Genomic DNA, 23042 nt, shown 5'->3' with positions numbered 1-23042 from the left:
CTCGTGGGTATTACAGTGTACAGCAATGGGACTCGGATGCTTGTTTTCCTGGAGAAGTAAGACATTTTATTTCTAGCACCCACCTGTGGACCAAGTCCAAGAACACTTCCTATTTTAACATTGCCTGATGGAATGCACTATACCTGAAGGGTCAGACATGCCCTCCTTGGCCAGTTCCTATATCTGTACTGCTATTATGCACATGAGGTAAGGGTGTGTTTCTTTGTGTTTGTTGATATACCACATCACTGTATTATTGTCTGTCAAGATTTACAGGCTTCCCAGTTGCGAAGTGTATCCTGAAGGGCAACCCTACCATACAAGCTCAAGGATATCAGAGGATTAGGGTCCTGCAGCAAGTATGACCACTGGCACCACCTCTTTCTGAGGTACCACTGCAGCTTTATCATGTGCAGTCCTGCTAGAGGAACCATAAATATGCAGGACGCCTAGAGCTCTAACGGATTCCCTGACTTATTTGGTTTAAGGTGGCAATGTTTTTACGTTAAAAACAATGACAAGGAAATCTTTCTGCCTGTCTGTGTCTAGGAAACTGACTATGTCCAAATGGAACCAGTGGTGGTGTAAGGACAACTCAGCAGACTGAAGAACAATATTGTCATCACCAGGCCCGTTTTTATTTCCAGCATGGATGAGGATGGAATGAGACAATCATCCAAGTATGAATAGATGTGAATTCCCTTTGCCCTAAAAGAGATGACTTAAGTTACTCTGCCATGCCATGGTGCAGCAAATAAGCCAAAAAACAAGGAGGTGAACTGGCAACAAGTATTCCCTGTTTAGCATCCTAGGAACTGTCTACCCTCCTTGGCTATGAGAATGTGCAGACAGGCATCCTTTAGCTATGAGAATGTGCAGACAGGCATCCTTTAGTCACCATAAGGGCTCATTGGAGAATCAGAGGTAAAGGGCTATGCAATAACACCTTGAACTTTGAGACTGATAGAAACTTGGAAACTCTGGAATGGTCCAGAATGGGTCACCATGATCCTTGTTTTCCTGTAAACAGGCAGTTTCTGGACCCATAAAACTAACTGTAAAGGCATCGGGTGTTGTCAATCTTTCAGGAAAAGTGAAATGCCTAAGAACTTTGTTTTCTTTTGGAAATTAAGCCTGCAACTATTTTTTTTTTATGTGCAGAACCAGTGTGTTCTGTGATATGCCTTCCCACTGTTCAGCAAAGAAGGCAAGCCTATCTCCAATTTTTGACTGGGGTACAAATGGGTGAGGTTGAGGGCAGGGTGGGTTGCTGTGGGGCATTTGGATAGGTGGAGATGCTGTTCTAAACCTTAACTGCTCCTTCACTCTGTAACAGCCCTGAGTGTCCCTAGGCCTGCCCTGACTGTCAGCTTCCCACTTTTTTCTACATCAGACCTTCAAGCTTTTTTGGACATGGGTCACAAATGGCCAACTTTTAGTGTTTGACAGATCGCATGGTTTCCGTGGCTCCTTAAGCTTCCCAGCAAAAAGGTATCCTTCAAACTGTGAAAGGAATCTCCAAATGAGACATCCTCAGTTGATGGGGCTGAGGAAAAGGGCATTTTCAATGTCAGGTTGTAGAAACGAGGTTGGAGACATTTAGTTTAACCAGTTCCTCTACCTTTGAATCTTGAGGCATCTGACCCTCTGTCTGGAGACACCCCTACCCTTTTCTTTTGCAAAAGGTACTGCTGACGTTGAACATTCCTTCAGAAGCGGACTGTCCAGACTTGTGCCAACTTGAAGAGATCTTGAGTGGTGGCCCTGGATGAGGGGTGAAGCTTAGTCATCACTTGCTGGAGTAAGACGACCGATTACAGTTTGGGCTTTGGTGCACTGGGCTTGTGTTTGTGATGCAGTGGGACTCAGGCAGACATCAGTAACCCCAGTCTGATCTCACTCAACTTCCTCCCGAGTCAACAATATGAGAATATCTCCCTCCCCGCTGCTTGTGAAAATGCCTGTATCACACCACAAGGCCTGTGAGACGGTCGCAGGTCCAGTCGATAGCATAACCATTCTGGCTTGTGAGGACATGCTGGATATGGAAAGCATTGTTGCTTTCAAAGGGGTCACACCAGAGGCCTCAACAGGAAAAGGTGATGAATACGGGGTCTGTAAAGGCACCTTGCCGATACTGGCACCCTTGAGCCTAAGTGAGCTATCAGACTCCGAAGTGGAGTTGTCAGTCTCCTACAATTTCTTACTCTCCAGGCTCTTCTCCAAGGATTTCTGGTTTCCAAGGTTCTACGAAGAACTAGTTGATGCCATGGAAGTCCAAGACCAAACTCAAGTTTTCTGAGAGACAGATATAGAGAGAGTGTGGCATGTGAAGGGATCCCCCACCCTGTGTTTAACGGTCCATTTGTTGAAAAAAGCTCACTGGAGACAAAGTACAGTTGTGTACACTTACCATAAATGTAGATGTTAGAGTGTATTCACTGTTGCAGTCATTACATTTGGGTAATCTGCTGGCAGGTTGCCCTCAGTCGGCCTGAATAACAAAGTCTTGGGTCCTGCTGTCTCCTCTTCCATGACGTCAGGTCGTCAGGGGTATAAAACATTCAGCCGACGCAATTTTAATCAGTTTTTCTTGTCCCAGATGTCAGGTGCCCCCCAAATGGGGAGCAGATATATATATATATATATATATATATATATATATATATATATACATATATATATATATACATATATATATATACATATATATACAGATATATATAGATATAGATATGTGTGTGTGTGTATATATATATATATCTATATATATATCTATATATATATATACACACACACACATATATATATATATATATATATATATATATATATCTATATATATATACACACACACACACACACACACACACACACACACACACACGTACTTTAGAACACAAAACAATTACCTTCAGCTAAAAGCAAATACACCACAAAGGCTTTTGAGGATAGTGAAGGAAAGAAGAGGTATAATAATAGAGAAGAAAGGGGGCTGGCAGGTGGGTAACCAGGACTGCAACAGTGAATACACTTGAACATCTACATTTATAGTAAGTGTACACAACTGTACTATGTTCTTCGTGTTTCACTGTTGCAGGCATTACATTTGGGTAGACTCCCAAAGCTATGGATGGGAGGATGGAATTATACAGCATTAAGAGCAGCTATAAGGCCCTGCAGGACTGCAGTGGCAAAGCCTGCCCTGGATTTAGAAAAGAGAGGTAAATGGTAATGCTTTGTGAACGTATGAACTGAGCTCCACATAGCAGCTTCTAGAATGTCTCTGGTAGGAACCCCTCTGAGAAAAGCTGCCGAAGTAGATGCAGCCCTGGTGGAATGGGATCTGATCCCCTTGGGCACAGGTTTACCATGGTGCATGTAGCAGAAATGAATACAATGGCTTATCCCTTTTGAAATAGTCTGCTGGAAGGCTCCACTCTGTCCCTGCAGCAAATGCCACTAGTAGTTGCTCAGACTTTCTTAGAGATTTTGTCCTGTTTAGGTAGAATCTTAGTTGTCTGTGTACATCCAATGAATGCAGAATCCACTCCCCCTTGTTCTGTGGATTTGGGAAAAAAGTTGGCAGGTGAATGGTCTGGTTAACAGCCACACTGGATACCACCTTAGGCATAAAGGATGGATTGGTCCTGAGGGCCACCCTGTCCGGGTAAAAGATAATGAAAGGCTCCACTGCCATGAGGGCCTGTAGTTCTGAAACCCTTCTAGCTGAAGTGACTGCTAAAAGAAAGCCCGTCTTCCAAGGAAGAAATTTTATATCCGCAGTAGCAGCTGGTTCAAAAGGAGGTAGGGTGAGTTTTCCAGCACAAAACTGAGGTCCCATGCAGGAGTTGGTGCTCTCCTGGGAGGCCTTACATTTTTGGCCCCTCTGAGGTAACTGCTTTAGCAGGGGATAAGAAAAAAGAGGAGGCTCTGTGTTGTAATGTGCCGAGATGGCATAGGCATGGATTTTTATTGAAGAAAAAGATAGGTCCTTGTGAAGCATCTCAGTTAAGTATTGCAAAATCTGAGGAATATCAGGCTTTGCTGTGTCTATTCCTTGTGCTTGGTTCCAAGCACAGAATCTCTTCAATTTATCAGCATAAGATTTTCTAGTACTAGGCCTTCTAGCCTCCAAAATGACATCCATCACAGGTTTACTGAGAGATGTGATTGGTGAAATTAGTTGATTAGCCATGCTGCAAGATTCAGAGTTTGGAGCAGAGTGTGCAGAATTTGATAGTTCTGCGGAGACAATAGATGAGGTGTTTGAGGCAAGTACCGCGGAGGAAGGAGTGACACATTCCTTAGAAGTGGTTACCAGTGTTGGCGAGGCCAGTCTGGAGCAATCAGAATCATTTTTGTTTTTTTCCTGTCTGACTTTTAGAAAAACCTTGGAGAGTAGAGGCAGAGGGGGAAAGGCATAGACTGATCGTTTTTTCCAGCTGAAGGACACAGCATCCACTTTCCAAGCTTTTTTGTGATGAGTTCTTGTGCAGAATTTATCCAAATGGTAGTTTTTGGGGAGAGGCAAATAGATCTATGTCTGGGCTCCCCCATTTTTGTGTTAACATGCTGAAGATTTGTGGATCCAGTTTCCATTCGTGTGGGTCCATAAGATTTCTGCTTAGGTCGTCTGCCAGAGTATTTTGCTTTCCTGGCAGGAACTGAGCTTGAAGATGTATTTGGTAAGTCAAGGCTGTGTTCCACAAGGCAATGGCTAGTCCACAAAGGGGGTAGGAGTGGGTACCCCCCTGCTTATTTATGTACCACATAACTGTAGTGTTGTCCATCTTTATCAGTAGTTGTCCTGGATGAAGGAAGTCCTTGAAGGCTGTCAGAGCATCTGTACAGAAAGCATTTCTTTCTGGTTTATATGTAGATGCATTTGATTTGGGCTCCATTTGTACTGAATGCATCTCCCTGCCAGATGGGCCCCCCAAGCATAGTCTGATGAGTCTGTAGTTAGGATTAGGGTTTGGGTGGCAGGGGGTAGAATGAATGACAGTCCCTTGTTTTGGTGACATGCCCCTGCCCACCAAATGAACTCCTGTTGTAGGCAGGGAATGAGAGGAATCATTGTTTCCAGGCTGTGACAATGTTGACTCCATAAGCTTTTTAGGTACCATTGAAGTTTCCTCATATGCAGTCTTGCATATGGAATTAGTAGAATGCAGGATGCCATGAACCCCACAGCCTGCAGAATTTGTCTTGCAGATAGCTGGGTTTTTGTTGCCACTTGTTTGAACTATGTTGTCAATTGAATTTGTCTGGCGTGAGGTAAGCCATCTGGGCAGTTGTATTCAAGCTCGCACCCAGGAATGTAATTATTTGAGAGGGTACCAGTTGTGATTTCTTTTCATTTATGGTGTACCCTATGCATGCTAGAAGCCTTTTTACAAACGCCAGATGCTGAAGAACAGTGTCCTTTTCCACTGCCTGAATGAGACAATCATCCAGATATGGATAAATATGAATGTTTCTTTGCCTGCAAAATGCAATTACTGGTGCAAGGCACTTTGTGAAGACCCCGGGTCGAGTAGATAAACCAAAGGGCAGTGCAGAGAACTGGTAATGCAAATAGCCTGCTTTGAAGCGGAGGTATCTTCTGCAAGATTCCCTGATTGGGATATGCAGGTATGCCTCTTAAGTCTAGAGTTACAATCAGGCATCCTTGCCTCGCATAGGCAGTAACTGTTGGAGAGTCAGCATCCTGAATTTCGGAATGTCGAGGAAAGTATTTCGAATGGATAAGTCCAGAATTGGACGGCATGATTTGTCTTTTCTGGGTACCAGGAAAAGTCCTGAATAAAACTCTTGTCCTTTTTCCTTTTCTGGTACTGGCTGAATAGCCCCCATATCCATGAGGGACTTGACTTGTTTCTGGGCCTCTGCCCACTGATTTGGTGACAGACCTGGCCATCCGTTTGGAATTGGCAACGTGTGGAAATGAAATCTGTACCCCTGGGATACTATATTTAAGACCCACTTGTCCTGGGTAATTAGATGACAGTTTTGAGCATAAAGTGCTAGTTTTCCCCCCAAAGGGGCTGCCAAAAGATAAGTGCTTGGAGATGGCAGAGGAAAGTCATTGAGACAGTTTACTGTAGGGTGGCGCTTTGTTAACTCCTGATTTGGAGGTGGAGGCACCCCATTGTTTTGACCTGTCAGATCCTTGTGACTGAAACCTGGAGCCTTTGGAGCATCTGGGTTTGGCCTGAGCGGCTCTGTTGGACACTGGAAAGGACCAATTCTTAGTAGGCCAGTGTCTACTGAACCTGTGTGGCTGCACTTTCAAGAAATCTTTTACAGTTTGCATAGATTTAGCTTTGTCTTCCATCTTTTTTAACACCTCTTCTGCCTTACTACCAAACAGACTGCCCTGCTGTAAAGAAGCATCCAACAATTTAGCTTTAACATGATCAGGCAGATTTTGCTCCTTGAGCCAAGCATGCCTTCTTATCACAGATCCAGTTATGGCGGCCCTGCAAGAGGCCTCCAAGGAATCAAAACCACATTGCAAAGTATGCTTTCCAACCTGTTCTGCTGAATGAAATAAATCCTGTAACTCTTTATTTTTCACACAATCAGAAATCAACATAATTTTCTGTTTCAGTAAGCCCATAACATGCTCTTGATATTTAAGCATATGAAACTGGCAGTTTAAAGCCCTGATTGCCAAGGATGTAGACATATAAACCTTACTCCATCTATCCAGCGCCCTGGAGTCTCTATCTGAAGGGGTAGGATTTTTGGTTGTAGAAGCCTTAACACCCTTGGGACCCTGAAAAATAGTTTCAGGGTCAGCAGCAGGATTTTTGAAAATAAGTTTGTGGGAGTCAGGAACCCTGTAATATCTGTCTGGCTTACTAGGAACCTGAGGCAGGGAATCAGGAGCCATGCTTGATTCTGAGAAAGCATCATTAACAATGTCTAAAACAGGAGGTATAGCCAAAGGCCTATGCTGAAGAAGAAGAAGAAAATCCCTAAGCCTCTTTTTGGATTCTGAGAAGTCCTGACTCTCCCAATGAAAATGTTCCCTTAAAGTATGCAAAGTCCCTCCAAAAGAGTAATCCTCAGGAGGAGGAGCAGAAGGGATGGATTCCTCTGCATCAGAGTCCTCATAAGGTGGGATAGAAAATTCCTGATCAAAAGAGGAATCAGAAGAAATGGAAAACTGATCTGAAGATTCATAATCAGTGCCTTGCCTAGGCCTCTTAGCAGGGGGGGTTGGGAACCCCTAATCAAGGTAATTAAATCCTCAGCCATTTTGATCAAATGTTTTTTAGGCATAGGGGCCTGAGCACGTGGCTCATGCATCAGTTTTTTAGACATAGAAGTAGGTTTTGGCCTTGTTTTTGATAATGGCATCGGTTTAATATACAAATGTTGAGGCCTGAAAACATGCTCAGTAGCCGGTGCCTGCTCAGCGGCTCCGGACCCATCCAAGGGAGAGACATCCGCGGGTTCAATACTTGCAGAATCTCACGGCATACCGGACTTCGAATGGGTCTTGGTAGAGGCCTGCGACTCAAAAGTAGCGGGCATCAGGGGCTGCGAAAGCACATCACTGAGTACCGGCGAACCGGCAACTGGCTTAGGAGAAGCTTTGTCATCGGTTTTGGACCTCGACGGTCTGTCTGTCTTTTTCCTTGCGTTTTTTGTGAATTCCGGTAGTTGGATTGCAAACCGATGACATTTCAGAATAGTTAAATCTTGAACCAAAGTATTTTAGAAGCAAAAATATACCGACACTTAATGGTGCTTTGGTTAAATTTAGCACAAAACCGACAGCAAGGCATGTTGTGATCAAGGCCTAGGCAAGGAATACAGTACAAATGAAAATCCTTATGAGGTATTTGCTTCCCACAAGTAACACAATTATTAACTTTTACTGACATCGGTAAGGAGTAAGAAAAAGTTTCCCCAACGGGGTACTTAGCTTTAGTTTGAAGACTTCGGTTCTGAAACTCGAAAACGAAAATTTCAGGAGTCGGCCGACCGGCACTTGCAAACTGATTCTGTTTCAGGCATCATTCATGGCGTCACCTGCATGTTTTATACCCCTGAAGACCTGACGTCATGGAAGAGGAGACAGCAACCGACGCAGGACCCAAGACTTTGTTATTCAGGCTGACTGAGGGTAACCTGCCAGCAGATTACCCAAATGTAATGACTGCAACAGTGAAACACGAAGAACATCTGGGCACATCATGTTCCACACCCAGAGAAAAAAAAGGCACAAGATGTGCTAGCCTACAAGAGGTATTTGATTCATACACCTAATGCAATTACTAACTTTAGCCCCCAACATCTACAATGTAACACAGAAACAATGCAGTCGGGTAAGGAGAAGAACAAATCCCATAAAAGGTACTTAACTGACAACTCTAGCTTCAGGCATATCCAATGGCCTGATGGCATAACTGGAATCCTCAAAATGCTCACTAAACTGTAGCAAGAAAGATCTGAAGGTGGTACCTTCGGACATCATTTTACACCACCAGCACTTGGATATTAGCAGGGAATGGAGTCGACAGGGCCTGCAGGGGGAAGTAAAAGACTTATGACATTTAGGATGGCAGGAATTCCAAGACTCAGTACTGGAAAAGTGAACCATGAAGGACAGCGTAGAAACTCAAAGCACTCCCACTGTGTGTGAAAGGACAGAAAAGCCTGAAGAAAAAAGAAAATCAATAAAATGTCACCGCGTTCAGCGACAGTGTGTACTGTGGGACAAACAACATAGCTAAAAATAAAATCACATTAGCATGACAAACCTATGACATCAGTCTAGGGTGCTTTAACTAATAAAGCAATGTTTATCACTTAATTCAGGAACATTACAGCTACTGCACTGAAGCTTAAGACATGATTAAAAATGTTTTTTTTCCAAATCCTGAGCGTAGCAGTTCTTTTTTTAAAAAAAGTGAACAATAGTTCCCATTTTCAAACTTTGTAGGCATAATCTGAAAACCTTTTCATTCCCAAATTTCAACTAACCTCATAACTCCCATCCCAAACAAACAAACGTACATCGACACACAAACAAACACCCCTTTCTTACCTACTGGATCCTCTGATGACGAATGCCACATTCTGCTGAACAAAAACGAAGAAAGTTCGGTAAACTTAGTTCATGCGAGATATTTCCAACTTATATAAGTACGGTAAACTTAGTTCATGTGAGATATTTCCAACTTATATAAGTACGGTAAACTTAGTTCATGTGAGATATTTCCAACTTATATCAGTACGGTAAACTTAGTTCATGCGAGATATTTCCAAATTATATAAGTACGGTAAACTTAGTTCATGCGAGATATTTCCAACTTATATCAGTACGGTAAACTTAGTTCATGCGAGATATTTCCAACTTATATAAGTACGGTAAACTTAGTTCATGCGAGATATTTCCAACTTATATTCAAAACTTAACTACAACTTCCAGTAGCCTTTCTGAGGCTCCCACTTTTTGACTAAGATGCATCAAATCTTACTACCCCCCATTAGAAACACTGTCGCAGACCATGTCATTAGAAATACTTGACATTTTTTTTTGTATTCACTTGCTTCTAATGTGCCTTAAGATGACAGAAAGAGGTCTTAAAGGAGCAATGCCTAAAATTCCAGTCAAAATATCAAAAGACAGGGAAGTTATGAAAAACAATCACTGAAATCTACTCTAATATCAACAAATCCCTCTTGACAGTTATATTTCATAAATTTTATTGACTGTAACTAGATACCTAGTCATTAAATGGTTAAATGAAGTCTGGTCAGTGGCAAGTGGCAAAACTGTGTTTCAGTAACTGGAACATAAAACTTACTCTGAGATCTAGTATCTTGTTATATAATACTAAACAGGCAGAAGTACTGGGCATCTCAGTCTTATACAAAGATATGAAGGCATCTCTTCAGACAAGAGAAACTACGGTCCAGTTCATCATTCCATCAGCTGCTGAACAAATCACCTTCAAATTATTTAGAAGTTATGTACGCACCATAACGTTCCATCTGAGTAGGTGACTTCATTTGGATGCAACCTGTGGGTATCGGATCCGACCTCGGATCCGAGCCGGCATTTCAAAAGCTTAGGCTCCGAGCTCCTAGCTCCTCCCTCTTACCCATAACCCCTTGCCAATCCCTGACTGACCTCAGATTGAGTTTGCCTATATAATACTGACAACAGTACCTGCACAAAGCAAAAAAATACTCGCTGTATAAAGGTCAGGGGGATGGAGGGGATTGCATCCAAATGAAGTCACCTACTCAGATGGAACGTTATGGTGAGTACATAACTTCTAAATCTGAAGTAGGCAGACTTCATTTGTCTGCAACCTGTGGGACAGAGTCCCCAGCTACCTGAATCTTGGGCGGCCGTCATGGAAGGATGTTTCGGAGCACCGCTGAGCCAAAGGATGCTCTTCCTCTGGAAACAACATCCACCTTATAATGAGAAATAAAGGTATGAGGTGAGGCCCAAGTGGCTGCCGCGCAGATATCATCCAATGACACACGGGACTTGGGCGGCTGACGTGGAGACTGCCCTAGTAGAATGAGCCGTAACCCTCTGAGGCGCAGGTCTACCTGAAGTGTCATAAGCCTGCAGAATACAATTAGCAATCCACCTCGATAGTGTGACTTTAGAGACTGCTTTACCCAAAGCAAATTTAGCAAAGGAGACGAACAGCTGATCTGATTGCCTGTGACCAGTTGTTCTGGGAATATAAAATCGTAATTGTCTATGAACATCCAAGGAATGCAGTTTGTATTCTCCTTTGTTTGAGTACTTGGGGAAAAAACACAGGTAAGTTGATTGATTGGTTGATATTAGATTCTGAAGAGACCTTTGGAAGAAAAGATGGATTGGTCCTGAGGCACACCCTATCTGGAAAGAAGGAAAGGTAAGGCGGCTTGACGCATAGAGCCTGAAGTTCAGACACTCTTCTGGCTGAAGTGATAGCTACTAAGAAGGCAGTCTTCCAGGAAAGGTACTTCAGGTCTGTAGACGCTGCAGGCTCGAAGGGAGGAGCAGTAAGGGCTTGCAGAACTAAAGATAGGTCCCAAGGTGGTACAATGTCTTTGACTGGAGGCCTCAATAAAAAAATCCCTTTAAGAAAGGTTTTGCACAATTTCGCCGTCATGAGGGGAGCTGTCTCATGACCAATGTGATAATGAGAGATGGCTGCCAATTGTACCTTAATCGTGGAAGAACTTGCCCCTTGATGAAAGAGGTCTGTTAAAAAATCTAGCACTGCCGACATAGGTGCTGAAAAAGGATCCAAACTTTTCTGGACCTCCCAAATAGAGAATCTCTTCCATTTACTCCGATAAACCTGCCTAGTGGAAGGTTTATGAGCTGCCACTAGAATGGCCTTGACCGGTGACGAGATACCGGGAGTCCTAATCAAGGATGGAACTGGAGCAGCCAAGCTGTCAATTTCAGGGTGCGTAGATTGGGGGGCGAAATTCCCAGAGGATGGGAGATGAGATCCGGAATCGGATCCAGAATCCAAGGTGGACTCACTTTGTGAGACCATACAAAGGGGAACCAGGGTTGACGAGGCCAGAACGGGGCAATGAGAATCATTCTGCTCCCCAAACTGTTGGCTTTCTGCAGAAGCCTCTGCATTAGAGGTAGTGGAGGGTAGGCATAAAGGAGACCGGGAGGCCAAGCATGCACCAGCGTCTCGGGAATTCCCTGGTGGGGAAGCAGAGCGAAGAAATTGTCGCATTTGGCTTGAGTGAGAGGCAAAAGATCGCAACAGGGTTGCCCCCAAACGCAAAAATCTTCTTCACTACCTGAGGATTGAGAGACCACTCGTGAGGGAAAGAATGGTGCGACTGAGTTTGTCCGCAAGGATGTTGGATTTTCCCGAATGTGCGTTGCTACAAGAAAGCGTTTGGTGGAAATTGCCCATTCCCAGACTCTCATGGCCTCGACAAAGGGATAGGACCTGGTTCCTCCCTGTTTGTTGATGTACCAGACTACCGACATGTTGTCTGTCTGGATCGCAATAGTCCCTGAAGGAAGAACGTGGTGAAGTGCTTGCAACGCTAGGAGCACCGCCTCATTTCCAGGACGCTTATATGCAACGAAGTCTCTGTGGAGTTCCACGTGCCTTGGACAATCTTCCCGCAGAATGCCCCCACCCGAGGCAAGAAGCGCCCGTGGTCACTGTGGCTCGGGAAATGCTGCACAAAAGGTCTCCTGTCAGAGGCTCCGAGATTGAAGCCACCAAAGAAGGGAATCCTTGCATGCTTTGCTGACCGCCATCGGAGTGTTGAGAGAGGAACAGAGAGGGGACCACTGAACTTGAAGGGTCCATTGAAGAACCCTCATGCGTAGGCGCGCATGAATAAGAAGCGGGATAGCTGCCGCCATCGAACCTAGGGCCCTCAGGTCCGAAGCTGCTGTCGGAAATGGTTGCAGGACCGCTGCGACATGACACTTCAGGTTGGAAATTCTGTCTGGGGTGAGGAAGGCTCGCATTGACCTGGTGTTTAGTCTTCCTCCTATGAAATCTATAACTTGTGTGGGGTGTAGTAAAGATTTCTCCCAGTTGACAGTGATGCCCAACCTTGGGGCTATATGAAGGAAGTAGTCCCTGGCTGAGCACAGAAGATGCCTTGATGATGCCGTTAGGAGCCAGTCGTCCAGGTACGGAAAGACCTGTAATCCCTGGAGCCTCAGGTGGGCCGCTACAACAGCTAGAACCTTGGTGAACACCCTGGGGGCTGAGGTGAGACCAAAGAGAAGGACCCTGAATTGATAATGACTGGCTCCCAGCCGGAAGCGAAGAAAAGTACAGTTTTGTACCTACCATAAATGTAGATGTTCGAAGATCCACATTGCTGCAGTCCTTACACTTGGGTAGTCCGCTGTCCTCGGTCGGCCCGAATATCAAAGTATAAGGCTGACGTCGGTCAAGGCGCATTTGACTGACATCAGGACGTCAGGGTACAAATGCGCATGACCGACGTCATATCCTCAGTCTTTTCTTGCCCCAGATGTCAGAAGACCCTAAAAATAAAGGTCAAAACCAAAAGACAGCAAACAAACAACCAACCACCCTTGCACTAATTATATGTACAATATATACAATATACACAATATTTACAACCCAACCCACACAACCACCTCTAACTACAGAGGGAAGGAGGGAGGGTAATTGACTTCAGCAATGTGGATCTTGAACATCTACATTTATGGTAGGTACAAAACTGTACTATGTTCTTCATCTCACATTGCTGCAGTCCTTACACTTGGGTAGAATCCCAAAGCAGAGGTAAGGGAGGATGGCCAAACTATAAGGAAGCAGGAGCTGCCAAAATGCCCTGCAAAACAGCAGTGGCAAAACCAGCCCTGGATTTAGAGTAAAGTGGTAGGTGATAATGCCTAGAGAAAGTATGCACTGAACTCCAAGTAGCTGCCTCCAAAATATCCTTGGTTGCCACCCCTCAAAAAGCTGTCAAGTGGCAGTAGCCCTAGTGGAATGAGGCCTAATCCCAGCTGGAATCTCCTTGCCATGATGGGAATAACAGAAAGCAATGCAAAACCCAATCCACTTAGAAATAGTTTGTTTTGACACAGGCTTGCCCTGAGAACTCAAAGCAAAAGAAACAAACAACTGCTGAGACTGCCTGAACCCTTTAGTTCTGTCCAAATAATATCGCAACTGCCTGTGTACATCTAAAGTGTGCAAAATCTTTTCCCTTTATTTTGGGGATTTGCATAAAAAGTAGGCAAATGAATAGTTTGGTTTAAAGCCACACTAGAAACCACTTTAGGCATAAAGGAAGGATTAGTACGTAAAGATACCCTATCCTTATGGAAAATTAAGAAAGGCTCAACCGCCATAAGGGCCTGTAATTCAGAAACCCTTCTTGCAGAGGTAATGGCCAACAAAAGGCAGTCTTCCATGATAAATATTTCAACTCAGTAGTAGCTGCAGGCTCAAAAGGTTGTAGAGTGAGTTTCTCCAACACAAAATTGAGATCCCAAGCAGGAGTAGGAGCTCTACGTGGGGTCTTATATTCTTTGCCCCTCTAAGAAATTGCTTGAACAAAGGATGAGAAAACAATGGTGGGTCACAGTCATAGTGAGCTGAAATTGCTGCAGCATGAACCTTAATAGAAGAGAAGGACAAACCTTTGTCCAGTAACTCAGTAAGATATTGAAGAGCCACACTTAAATTAGGCTCAGAAACATCAAAATCCTTTGCTGCACTCCAAAATAAAAATCTCTTCCATTTATCTGACACTTTCCTTGTACTAGGCCTTCTAGCTTCCAAAATCACATTCAAAACTTGTTGTGGAAGTTGAGACCCTCTATGGTTCAAAACAGAATATGCCAGGCTGTTAGGTGAAGAGAGTGAAGTTTGACATTGAGCAAATGACTGTCCTCCTGGGACAACAGGTGTGGAATCAAGGCAAAGGCCAAGGAGGCTTCCGCACCAGACTTCTCAGTAATGGGTACCAGTGCTGTCGAGGCCAATCTGGAGCTATTAAAATCATCCTTGGCTTGTCCTGTCTGACCTTTAGAAGTACCTTTGGGAGGAGAGGCAGAGGTGGAAAGGCATACACATGAAGATTGCTCCAATTGAAAGAAAGAACATCCACTTTCCAAGCTGTGGGATGAAACCTTTCGTGCAAAACTTTGGCAGCTGATGGTTTAGTGGAGAAGCGAACAGATCTATGTCTGGAGTTCCCCATGACACTGTCAATTTCTGAAATACATGAGGATCCAATTTCCACTGTGGGGATCCATAATTGCCTGCTCAACACATCTGCTAAGGAGTTCTGTGCTCCGGCAGAAACCTTGCCTGAAGATTGAGCTGTAAACTGAGAGCAGTCTCCCACAAAATCATTGCTTGCCTGCATAGAGGATAAGAATGTGTTCCCCTTGCTTGTTGATGTACCACATGACAGTTGTGTTGTCTGTTAGAATCAACACCTGCCCTGGAAGAAGTAAATCCTTGAAAGCTATTAATGCAAACTGGACTGCTAACATCTCCTTCAGGTTGATATGTAGATGTTGTAGTCTGGCAGGCCACTTGTCTTGTATCCACTTTCCATTTAGATGAGCTCCCCAAGCTTTGTCTGAGGCATCTGTCGTTAAAATCTGACTCCTCTGGCCGGGTCACAGAGAGTCCCTTGTTTAGGTGACATTCCTGAGCCCACCACAAAAATTCCTTTTGAATGCAAGGTATTATTTGAATGACAGTGTCCAGATCCTGGCAGTGCTGTGTCCATACATTTTGAGATACCATTGCAGCTTCCTCATATGCAGTTTGGCATTGGGAAGCACCAGAATACAAGATGCCATGAACCCTAAGGCTTGAAGGACTGTCCTTGCAGTCAGCCCGACTGATGAGATAGTTGATGGAAGTAAAGGGAAAGATTCTTTTGTTTGTCCGGGGTCAAAAAGGCCATCTGGGATGCTGTATTCAGTCTTACACCCAGAAAGCACATGTCCTGAGAGGGTACTAGACTGGACTTTATTTCGTTCACAGAATACCCCAGGCATCTTAGCACTGCTATCACGTATTCCAAATGATGAAGAAGCTCTTCCCTTCCTTGAGCCAGAATCAGGCAATCGTCCAAATAAGGATAGATCTGTATTCCTTTTAGCCTGAAGAAAGCTATCATTGGAGCCAGAACTTTCGTGAACACTCTGGGCGCAGTAGATAAGCCAAAGGGCAATGCAGAGAACTGATAGTGAGAAGTCCCAGCTCGAAAACGCAGATACTTCCTGCAACTTAGTCTGTTAGGAACATGAAGGTAAGCCTCCTTGAGATCCAAAGTTACCATCCAATGATCTTTGCCCAGCAAAGGTAAAAGCTGTTGTAACGTCAACATTTTGAACTTGGGAATGTCCAGATAAGTGTTGAGGATAGATAAATCCAAAATTGGTCTCCACGTGTTCCCCTTCTTTGGTACTAGGAACAGGCGAGAATAAAATCCTAGGCCCACTTCTGGCATAGGGACCGGCTGTATGGCCCCTAGTTGAAGTATCAGAGAAATTTGCTTGTGAGCCTCTATTCTTTGTTGAGGAGGAACGTCTGGCATGCCTCTGAAAGGAGGCAAGGTATGGAAATAAAACCTGTAACCGTGGTGTATGATATCCAATACCCATCTGTCTTGGGTAATTAAACTCCAATTTTCTTTGAAAAGTGCCAACCTTCCTCCCAAAGGTGCTGCCAGACGAAAAGGCTCTGGCAGCTGAAAAGGTAGGTCATTGGGTCTGTTTACGAAAGGACTGACCCCTGCCCTCACCTGAAGACTGTGCAGGAGAACTCCCTGTTCTAGGCCTGAAAGAGCCCTGAGCTCTGCCCCTACCACGCCTAGATCTACCCCTAGACTGGGAATCATAAGAAGGATACGTCCACCCTTTAGTAGGCCAATTTCTACTAAACTTTGGAGGCTGAACCTGCAAAAAATCTTTAACAGTCTGCATAGACTTAGCCTTGTCTTCCATTTTCTTTAAAACTGCCTCAACAGGAGAACCAAACAACACATCAGATTGTAAAGGAGCATCTAAAATCCTTGTTTTAACATGGTCAGATAAATTTTGATCCCTCAGCCAGGCGTGCCTCCGAAGAACTGACCCAGTGGCAGCCACCCTAGACGAGGCCTGTACAGCATCAAAACCACATTGCAAAGAATGCTTACCCACCTGTTCAGAAACATGTACTAAATCTTGTAACTCTTTACAATCAATACCTTCCGCCAGAGCATCAACCTTAGACTTCAATTGTGAAAGGAGATAGTTTTGGTATTTCAACATGTGAAACTGGCAATTCAAAGCCCTCATAGCTAGAGTGGAAGAAGTATAAACTTTCTTTCCCCATCTATCCAAGGCCCTGGCCTCTTTATCTGCAGGAACCGGTTTCTTGACAACAGAAGCCTTAACACCTTTAGGCCCCTGGCTAACAGTTTCTGGGTCTGCCCTAGGACTCTTAAAAAGATACTTATGAGCTTCAGGCACCCTGTAATACCTATCCGGTTTAACAGGAGCAGGAGGCAAAGAATCAGGAGTAAGAGAAGCCTCTGTAAAAACATCTTCCACTACATCCAAAACAGGAGGTATAGCCAAAGGCCTATGCTGGGGTAAAAACAAAAATTCCCTAAGCCTTTTCCTGGAATCAGAGAAGTCCTGACCTTCCAACTTAAAATGCTCCCTCATGGAATGAAGAGTTTCTGAAAAAGAAAAATCTTCAGGAGGAGAAGCAGAAGGAGTAGAATCATCCACATCAGAATCAGAATAAGGAGAGTACTCCTGCAAGTCTTCAGTCAAGACACTGAAACATCCAAAGCCTGCCCAAAACTACCTAGCTCAGGCACCACCCTAGGTCTCTTATCAAGAGGGGGCAAAGAACCCCTAATCAAAGTAATCAAATCTTCTGCCATTTTAAGCATATGCTTCTTGGGCACAGTTCCAGAAGAACTAGGGGTGACACCAACTGAAGCTAAACCTGGCCTGCCTCTAGGAGAAGCCTTGGAAACAGAAGGAGAGGGCCTAACCACCCTAGGCAGGGAGGGGAGTATAGTAACCTGAGAAGCCCCATCACCCTGACCTGCCTCCTGAGAGGCCACATCCTGCAATAACAAAGTCTCTCCTGGGATCCCAAAGAAACCCGTGGAACCACCGCTCCACCGACACCTCTAAAGAACCGCGTCCGCACGGACGGTTCTTCTAGCCTAGGCTTAACTGCTTTGTCCTTGCGCTTCTTCGAAGAAGCGGCGCCGGAGCATCCGACGGCATTTTATAATTGCACCGCTTCCCGAAGACTAACCTGGCACAATTTAATCTCCTCTTTATAGTGCGCTTATTGAATCTAGCACAAGAGCGACACCCAACAACGTCGTGCTCAGGCCCTAAACAAGGAATACACAAAGTATGATAGTCTCTATGCGGTATCTGTTTCCCACAAGAAATACAATTATTCACTTTTTCTGACATCCGGTAAACCATTGAGGCAAGAAAAAACTAAAATATTCCCCAACGGGGTACTTAGCCAACTTTGACTCGGTCTGAAACTCTGAAACTCCGAAATCGAAAAATTTCAGAACGCCAACCGGCACTTGCAATACTGCTTCTGCATCGGACCATGCGGCAAAAAAGACTGAGGATATGACGTCGGTCATGCGCATTTGTACCCTGACGTCCTGATGTCAGTCAAATGCGCCTTGACCGACGTCAGCCTTATACTTTGATATTCGGGCCGACCGAGGACAGCGGACTACCCAAGTGTAAGGACTGCAGCAATGTGAGATGAAGAACATCCTCCTGGACCGTCTGTCCATACGAATGTGGTAGTACGCGTCCTTGAGGTCGATGGAGCACATCCAGTCGTTCTCCCTCAAGAGGGGGAGTATAGATTGAAGGGTGACCATCCGGAACTTTTGCTTGGTTACTGACAGGTTCAGCAGGGAAAGATCTAAGATCGGTCTTAAGTCCCCCGTTTTCTTTGGCACTAAAAAGAACCTGGAGTAAAACCCTGACCCGGTTTGCTCTGGGGGGGCGCACTGGATAGCTCTTTTTCCTAGCAGCTGTCCGATTTTGATAGCTGCTGCCTCCCTTTGGTCGGGTGGAACATCTGGGAGGCTGCGAGATCTGGGAACTTTGTATAGGGGAATTGTATAACCTCTGGATATCACGCGAAGCACCCAACGGTCTGTTGTGATGGACTCCCAAGAAGTTAGGTGCCTCGAAACGCCCGACTGCCTCCAGAGACGGACAGCCGGGCAACCCTTCAGGGCTGCTGCGTGGGTCTATCAGAGAAGGGTTCTCTGGACCCAAAGTTGCTAGGAGCCCCCCTGCCTCTAGGACGGCGACCTCCCCGTCCTCCTCTGCCACGAAGGACTGGTTATCCGGAGCAGGTTGGGACTGCTGCGACTTCCAGAACCACATCTTCTTCTGTCCCTTTTGGTTCTTCGAGAAGGACCTCTGGGGAGCTGAGAAGCGGACTCCGACGGCAGACAGCGCCTTCCGCCCTTCTCGCCTGGACTAATGTTTCGCGAACAGTTTTGCCAAACAAGGCAGAACCATCAAGGGGCATTCGCGAAAGTCGCCTTTGAAGGGCTCTGCGAATCACAGTGGCGGAGCCAGGCCTGCCGCCTCATGACTAGGCCTGCTCCGCTGGCTCTAGCGGCTCCCTCGGTAGCGTGAGAAAGCAGCCGCATAGATGTTAGAAACTGCTCTAAGAGTGGCCATTCGGGTGGAGTATACCTGCTTATCCTCACCCGACATGGACTCTGGGGGAGATGCAGCGTATTCTTTAATCAGATCCCGCTGCATCCTGATGACGTGTGCCATGTAGTTCAGCGCTCTCAAAGAGAAGGTTGCTGAACTGAAAACTCGCTTCCCAATGCGATCCATCGAGCGGGACTCCTTGCCCAGAGGATGCATAGAGGGACTCTCCTGGGCCAATTCCCTCTTAGTGGCTGCAGCCATCATCATGGCATCTACTGGGGGGCCTTTGCTGCAGTGAGTGCGGTCCGCCCGAGGGGAAAGGATACGGTCAGGACGCTTGGGTATAGGCTCAACGGTGTCTGGATCCTTCCACGCTCTGATGGATATAAGGTCCACCAGAGGATCAGCAGGAGGGGACACCCAAGAGGTAGATGGGCCCGCCTCGAATGCCTCCAAGAACACATACTCGTCTGAGGAGGCCTTGGGGGCAGACCACCCCCCCCTGATCCTCAACATTTCCATAATGTCTCCAAATGAGACATCCTCAGGGGGTGACCTTGGGGAGCCTTCCCCTTCATCCAGGTCTGTGTCTTCGGTAATGGACTCGGGGGAGTCCATGTGCCTCCTTTTGCACTTACGCTTCCGAGGTACTTCTTCGGGGGGGCTGTCCGAGGAGTACTCTTCCACAGCTGGATGTTCCAAGGGAACTACTTGGGACATCGAGGCGGGCTGTCCCTGGGACCGCTGGTGGGGCCTGGCCCAACTGCAAGGGAGTGCAGGATGGAGCCGTGGCAGGACCGGGGTCCGGAAGTCCTCAACAGTGCCCTTTCCACTACGCCGAAGGCTGAGGGGAGCCAGCTTCTAAACCCCGAGAGCCGACCCCACTCGGATCCGACGACGGATCGGAGCCGAGCCGACCGCCGGATCCGAGAGACCGTGTGCTCCCAGACGGAGCCGAAGACACACCAGCTCCTCGGATCCGAGGCTCGGTCCTCGCTCGAGAGGTCGGGTCCGGCACCAAGCACTCAAGGATGGGACGGATCCGAGGTGCGCCGACCTATTGGATCCGACCCACCCCGATCCAACTCTGCCCGGCGCCGACAGCTCCAACCCATGGTTTGGGTCGGAGAAGGAGCCAAAGGGCGAAAGGGGGTCAAGCTCCCGGATGGGGGCTAGGAGCACTCCCATTTGCATTTGGGCCTGGATGAATTTCCTCATCATCCGTCCATGTCTGCTTCACTCATGGAAAAGTGGATCTGGTCGAGGCCACCGGGCGGATCTAGAGAGCCTTGGGGACCTCGCTGAAGGGCTAGCCTCCTCCTCCTCGGCCCAGGAGAGAACCGAGGGAGTGGAGCCGAGGAGGAGGAAAGCTAGAAGGCACAGGAGAGGCCGCTGAATGGAGGAGCCGAACTGGAAGTTTCAGCTCTCCGCTTGTAGTGCCTCTCCCTGTGCCTCTCCTTCTTTCACGCCCTAGAAGACTCTCCTCCGCATCTTAGAGGGAGGTTGAGTCCCAGCCGGAGGAGGAGAGCCCACAGCAACTGTTTGCTGTGTAGAAGGGCAGAAGCTTCCTCAGCTCGGGGTTGAACCCTGCACAAATGGTACAACCAGATGACAGGTGTTCAACCCCCAAGATGACGATCGAGTGTGGCCATCCGCTGGGGACAGCTTATGGCCACACTGCACATTTAGAGAATACTGCCTTATGGGCTTCAGACATGTTAAGCCCTAACAGGCCTAAAACACCCACACACACACACACAAACCACGCAAAACCCGAAAAATTAAAAAATAGAGAGAGGAAAGCCTAACACAAACACTTCTAACTAATTAAATTAAAAAAGTTAAAGTTTTTCTAAATTTTCCTGTCAGAAAACTTATCTGCACTAGGAGCTCAAGGAATCCGTCGCAACTTGAAAGCGGCAAACGAAATCTGAGGTCAGTCAGGGATTGGCAAGGGGTTATGGGTAAGAGGGAGGAGCTAGGAGCTCGGAGCCTAAGCTTTTGAAATGCCGGCTCGGATCCGAGGTCGGATCCGATACCCACAGGTTGCAGACAAATGAAGTCTGCCTACTTCAGATCATTATTTAAGTCAATCACATCGAAACATAACATGCCTAATGTTTAAATGACCTCACAAATGTTAAGAAAAAAATATTGCAAATTTATTTCTACCTGTTAACACACAAAGCCCTAATGAGGACGACACTGGCAGAAATGTTCTGTAACAGTGAAAAATACAAAGCACATTTAAATAATGTTACACTGTAAGCTGATTAACATCTGACAGGACAATCACAACAGACATCAAAAAGACCAGAAGGCATACGGTTCAGTTAAAGGCTAAAATTAATCACAGAAGATACAGTAAACAGAACAGTCATTCTGCAATTACTAAACATATGAGTTAGACAGTCATTTAAACAGACAAAAAACACAGTGTTAATGATTACGCATAAATTACTTATGCAAAAGTGAGCAGTTATACTGTAAGTCTCACTGATAACGTTGTTGTGTAAGCCTTTGGAAACAGAGCAACTACTTGTGGGATACAGATGCAGTACGTAAGAGTACCAACACAGAGAAAAAATGAAATATGGAGTCTCATTATACAGGACAGGCACAGAGATTGCCAGGGAACAGAACCTAGACATGTGAACCCTGAAGGACAGTAGATTAGTAAGAGGAAGATGAGAGAAAATGTGACAGAGTAATACTTGGACAATTACAGTGAAAATAGTAATATCAAGTAAAAAAGTGGTTAATGAGGAATGGAGTGGAGAAAAACATGATCCAAGTTACAGTATCTATGACATGGTTCAAAGGGATACACAATCTGCTTTTCAAGTACAAAACTGAGATCTCAAGGAGGAGCCACTTGTTTCCAAGGTGGGGGGGGGGCAGGTTTGCAACACCCCTTTCATAAACTGTTTTTTTACTTCAACGTTGGTACAAAGGGATCTGAGGGCACACAAGGAGAAATGGCTGACAAAATGTACCTTGTTACAAGAGTACAACGGACCACTGGATAGTAACTCACACAATCAAGAACCAGAAGCAACTAGACCGGAGAAGGAACCTGGCTCTTAACAATGGCACTAACTAGAAAACGTTTTCACTTACTCATATATTTTTGGTAGCAGTTTTTTTCAGTGTTTTAATACTTGCTGCATGTCCTCAGGGAAAAAGTTGCCTAAAAGTTATCAACATCCTGTCATCCAGGCAATTAGTTGAAGAGTTTCCAGTTTAGAGTGTATCAAATCCCCCTCTCTCTTGTGTGAGTGAATCTGGTTTGTGGAAAAGTTTATAATTGTCCTTGGTCGGACTGAAAAGAAGGGAGAACCACTGTTGCCTTGGCCAAATTAAGTCACCATCCCAATTTCTGGCAAGCCCTTCTGGATCTTTAGAAGAACCCTGGCAAATCAGCGGAAAAGGCTGAAATGCATACAGGAACATTACCATCCATGGAAATGAAAAAGCATTTGTCTTCCAGACCCGTTTGTACAGAGTCCTATATCAGAATTTGTGAAGCTGACTCTTCTAAAAGGAAGCAAACAAGATCTATCTGAGGTGTTCACCACAGATGCATCAGATCTTGGAAGACTCCAGGACGAAGTTTCCATGCATGAGGGTTTATCTCTGTCCTGCTGGATTTGTCTGAAGTAACGTTTTGCTGTGACGGTTTTTGCATGAAACCTGAAGGATCAGACTGAGTTGAACTGCTTCCTCCCAAGCCCATCACAGCCAGTCTGCAAAGATGGTACTTTCTGTCACCGCCATAAAAAATGGTACAATCTACTACCTACATTTATGTACTGCATCACTGCTGTACTGTGTGTACACT

General features: G+C 45.6%; 1 protein-coding gene across 4 annotated transcripts in view; it reads right to left on the bottom strand.

The window, feature by feature from the left end:
* ZBTB14 (zinc finger and BTB domain containing 14) overlaps nt 1-23042 on the bottom strand; it is a 1083711-nt gene that overhangs the window by 1018486 nt on the left and 42183 nt on the right. The window contains exon 2 of one of the 4 annotated variants that reach the window (XM_044066502.1): nt 9068-9102. The exons of 2 other annotated variants lie outside the window; for them this stretch is intronic. In XM_044066502.1, the coding sequence (XP_043922437.1) occupies nt 9068-9098 (31 nt within the window). In that variant the 5' untranslated portion in view covers nt 9099-9102. The remainder of the gene's footprint in view (nt 1-9067; nt 9103-23042) is intronic. One more of the 4 variants, XM_044066504.1, reaches the window with a different exon arrangement.

The sequence above is a fragment of the Protopterus annectens genome, chromosome 3.part1, assembly GCF_019279795.1.
Source record: "Protopterus annectens isolate FY-2018-M chromosome 3.part1, PAN1.0, whole genome shotgun sequence".
Taxonomy (NCBI): domain Eukaryota; kingdom Metazoa; phylum Chordata; order Ceratodontiformes; family Protopteridae; genus Protopterus; species Protopterus annectens.
Note: the sequence above shows the minus strand (reverse complement) of the source record. Positions and strands in the feature narration are given on the sequence as shown.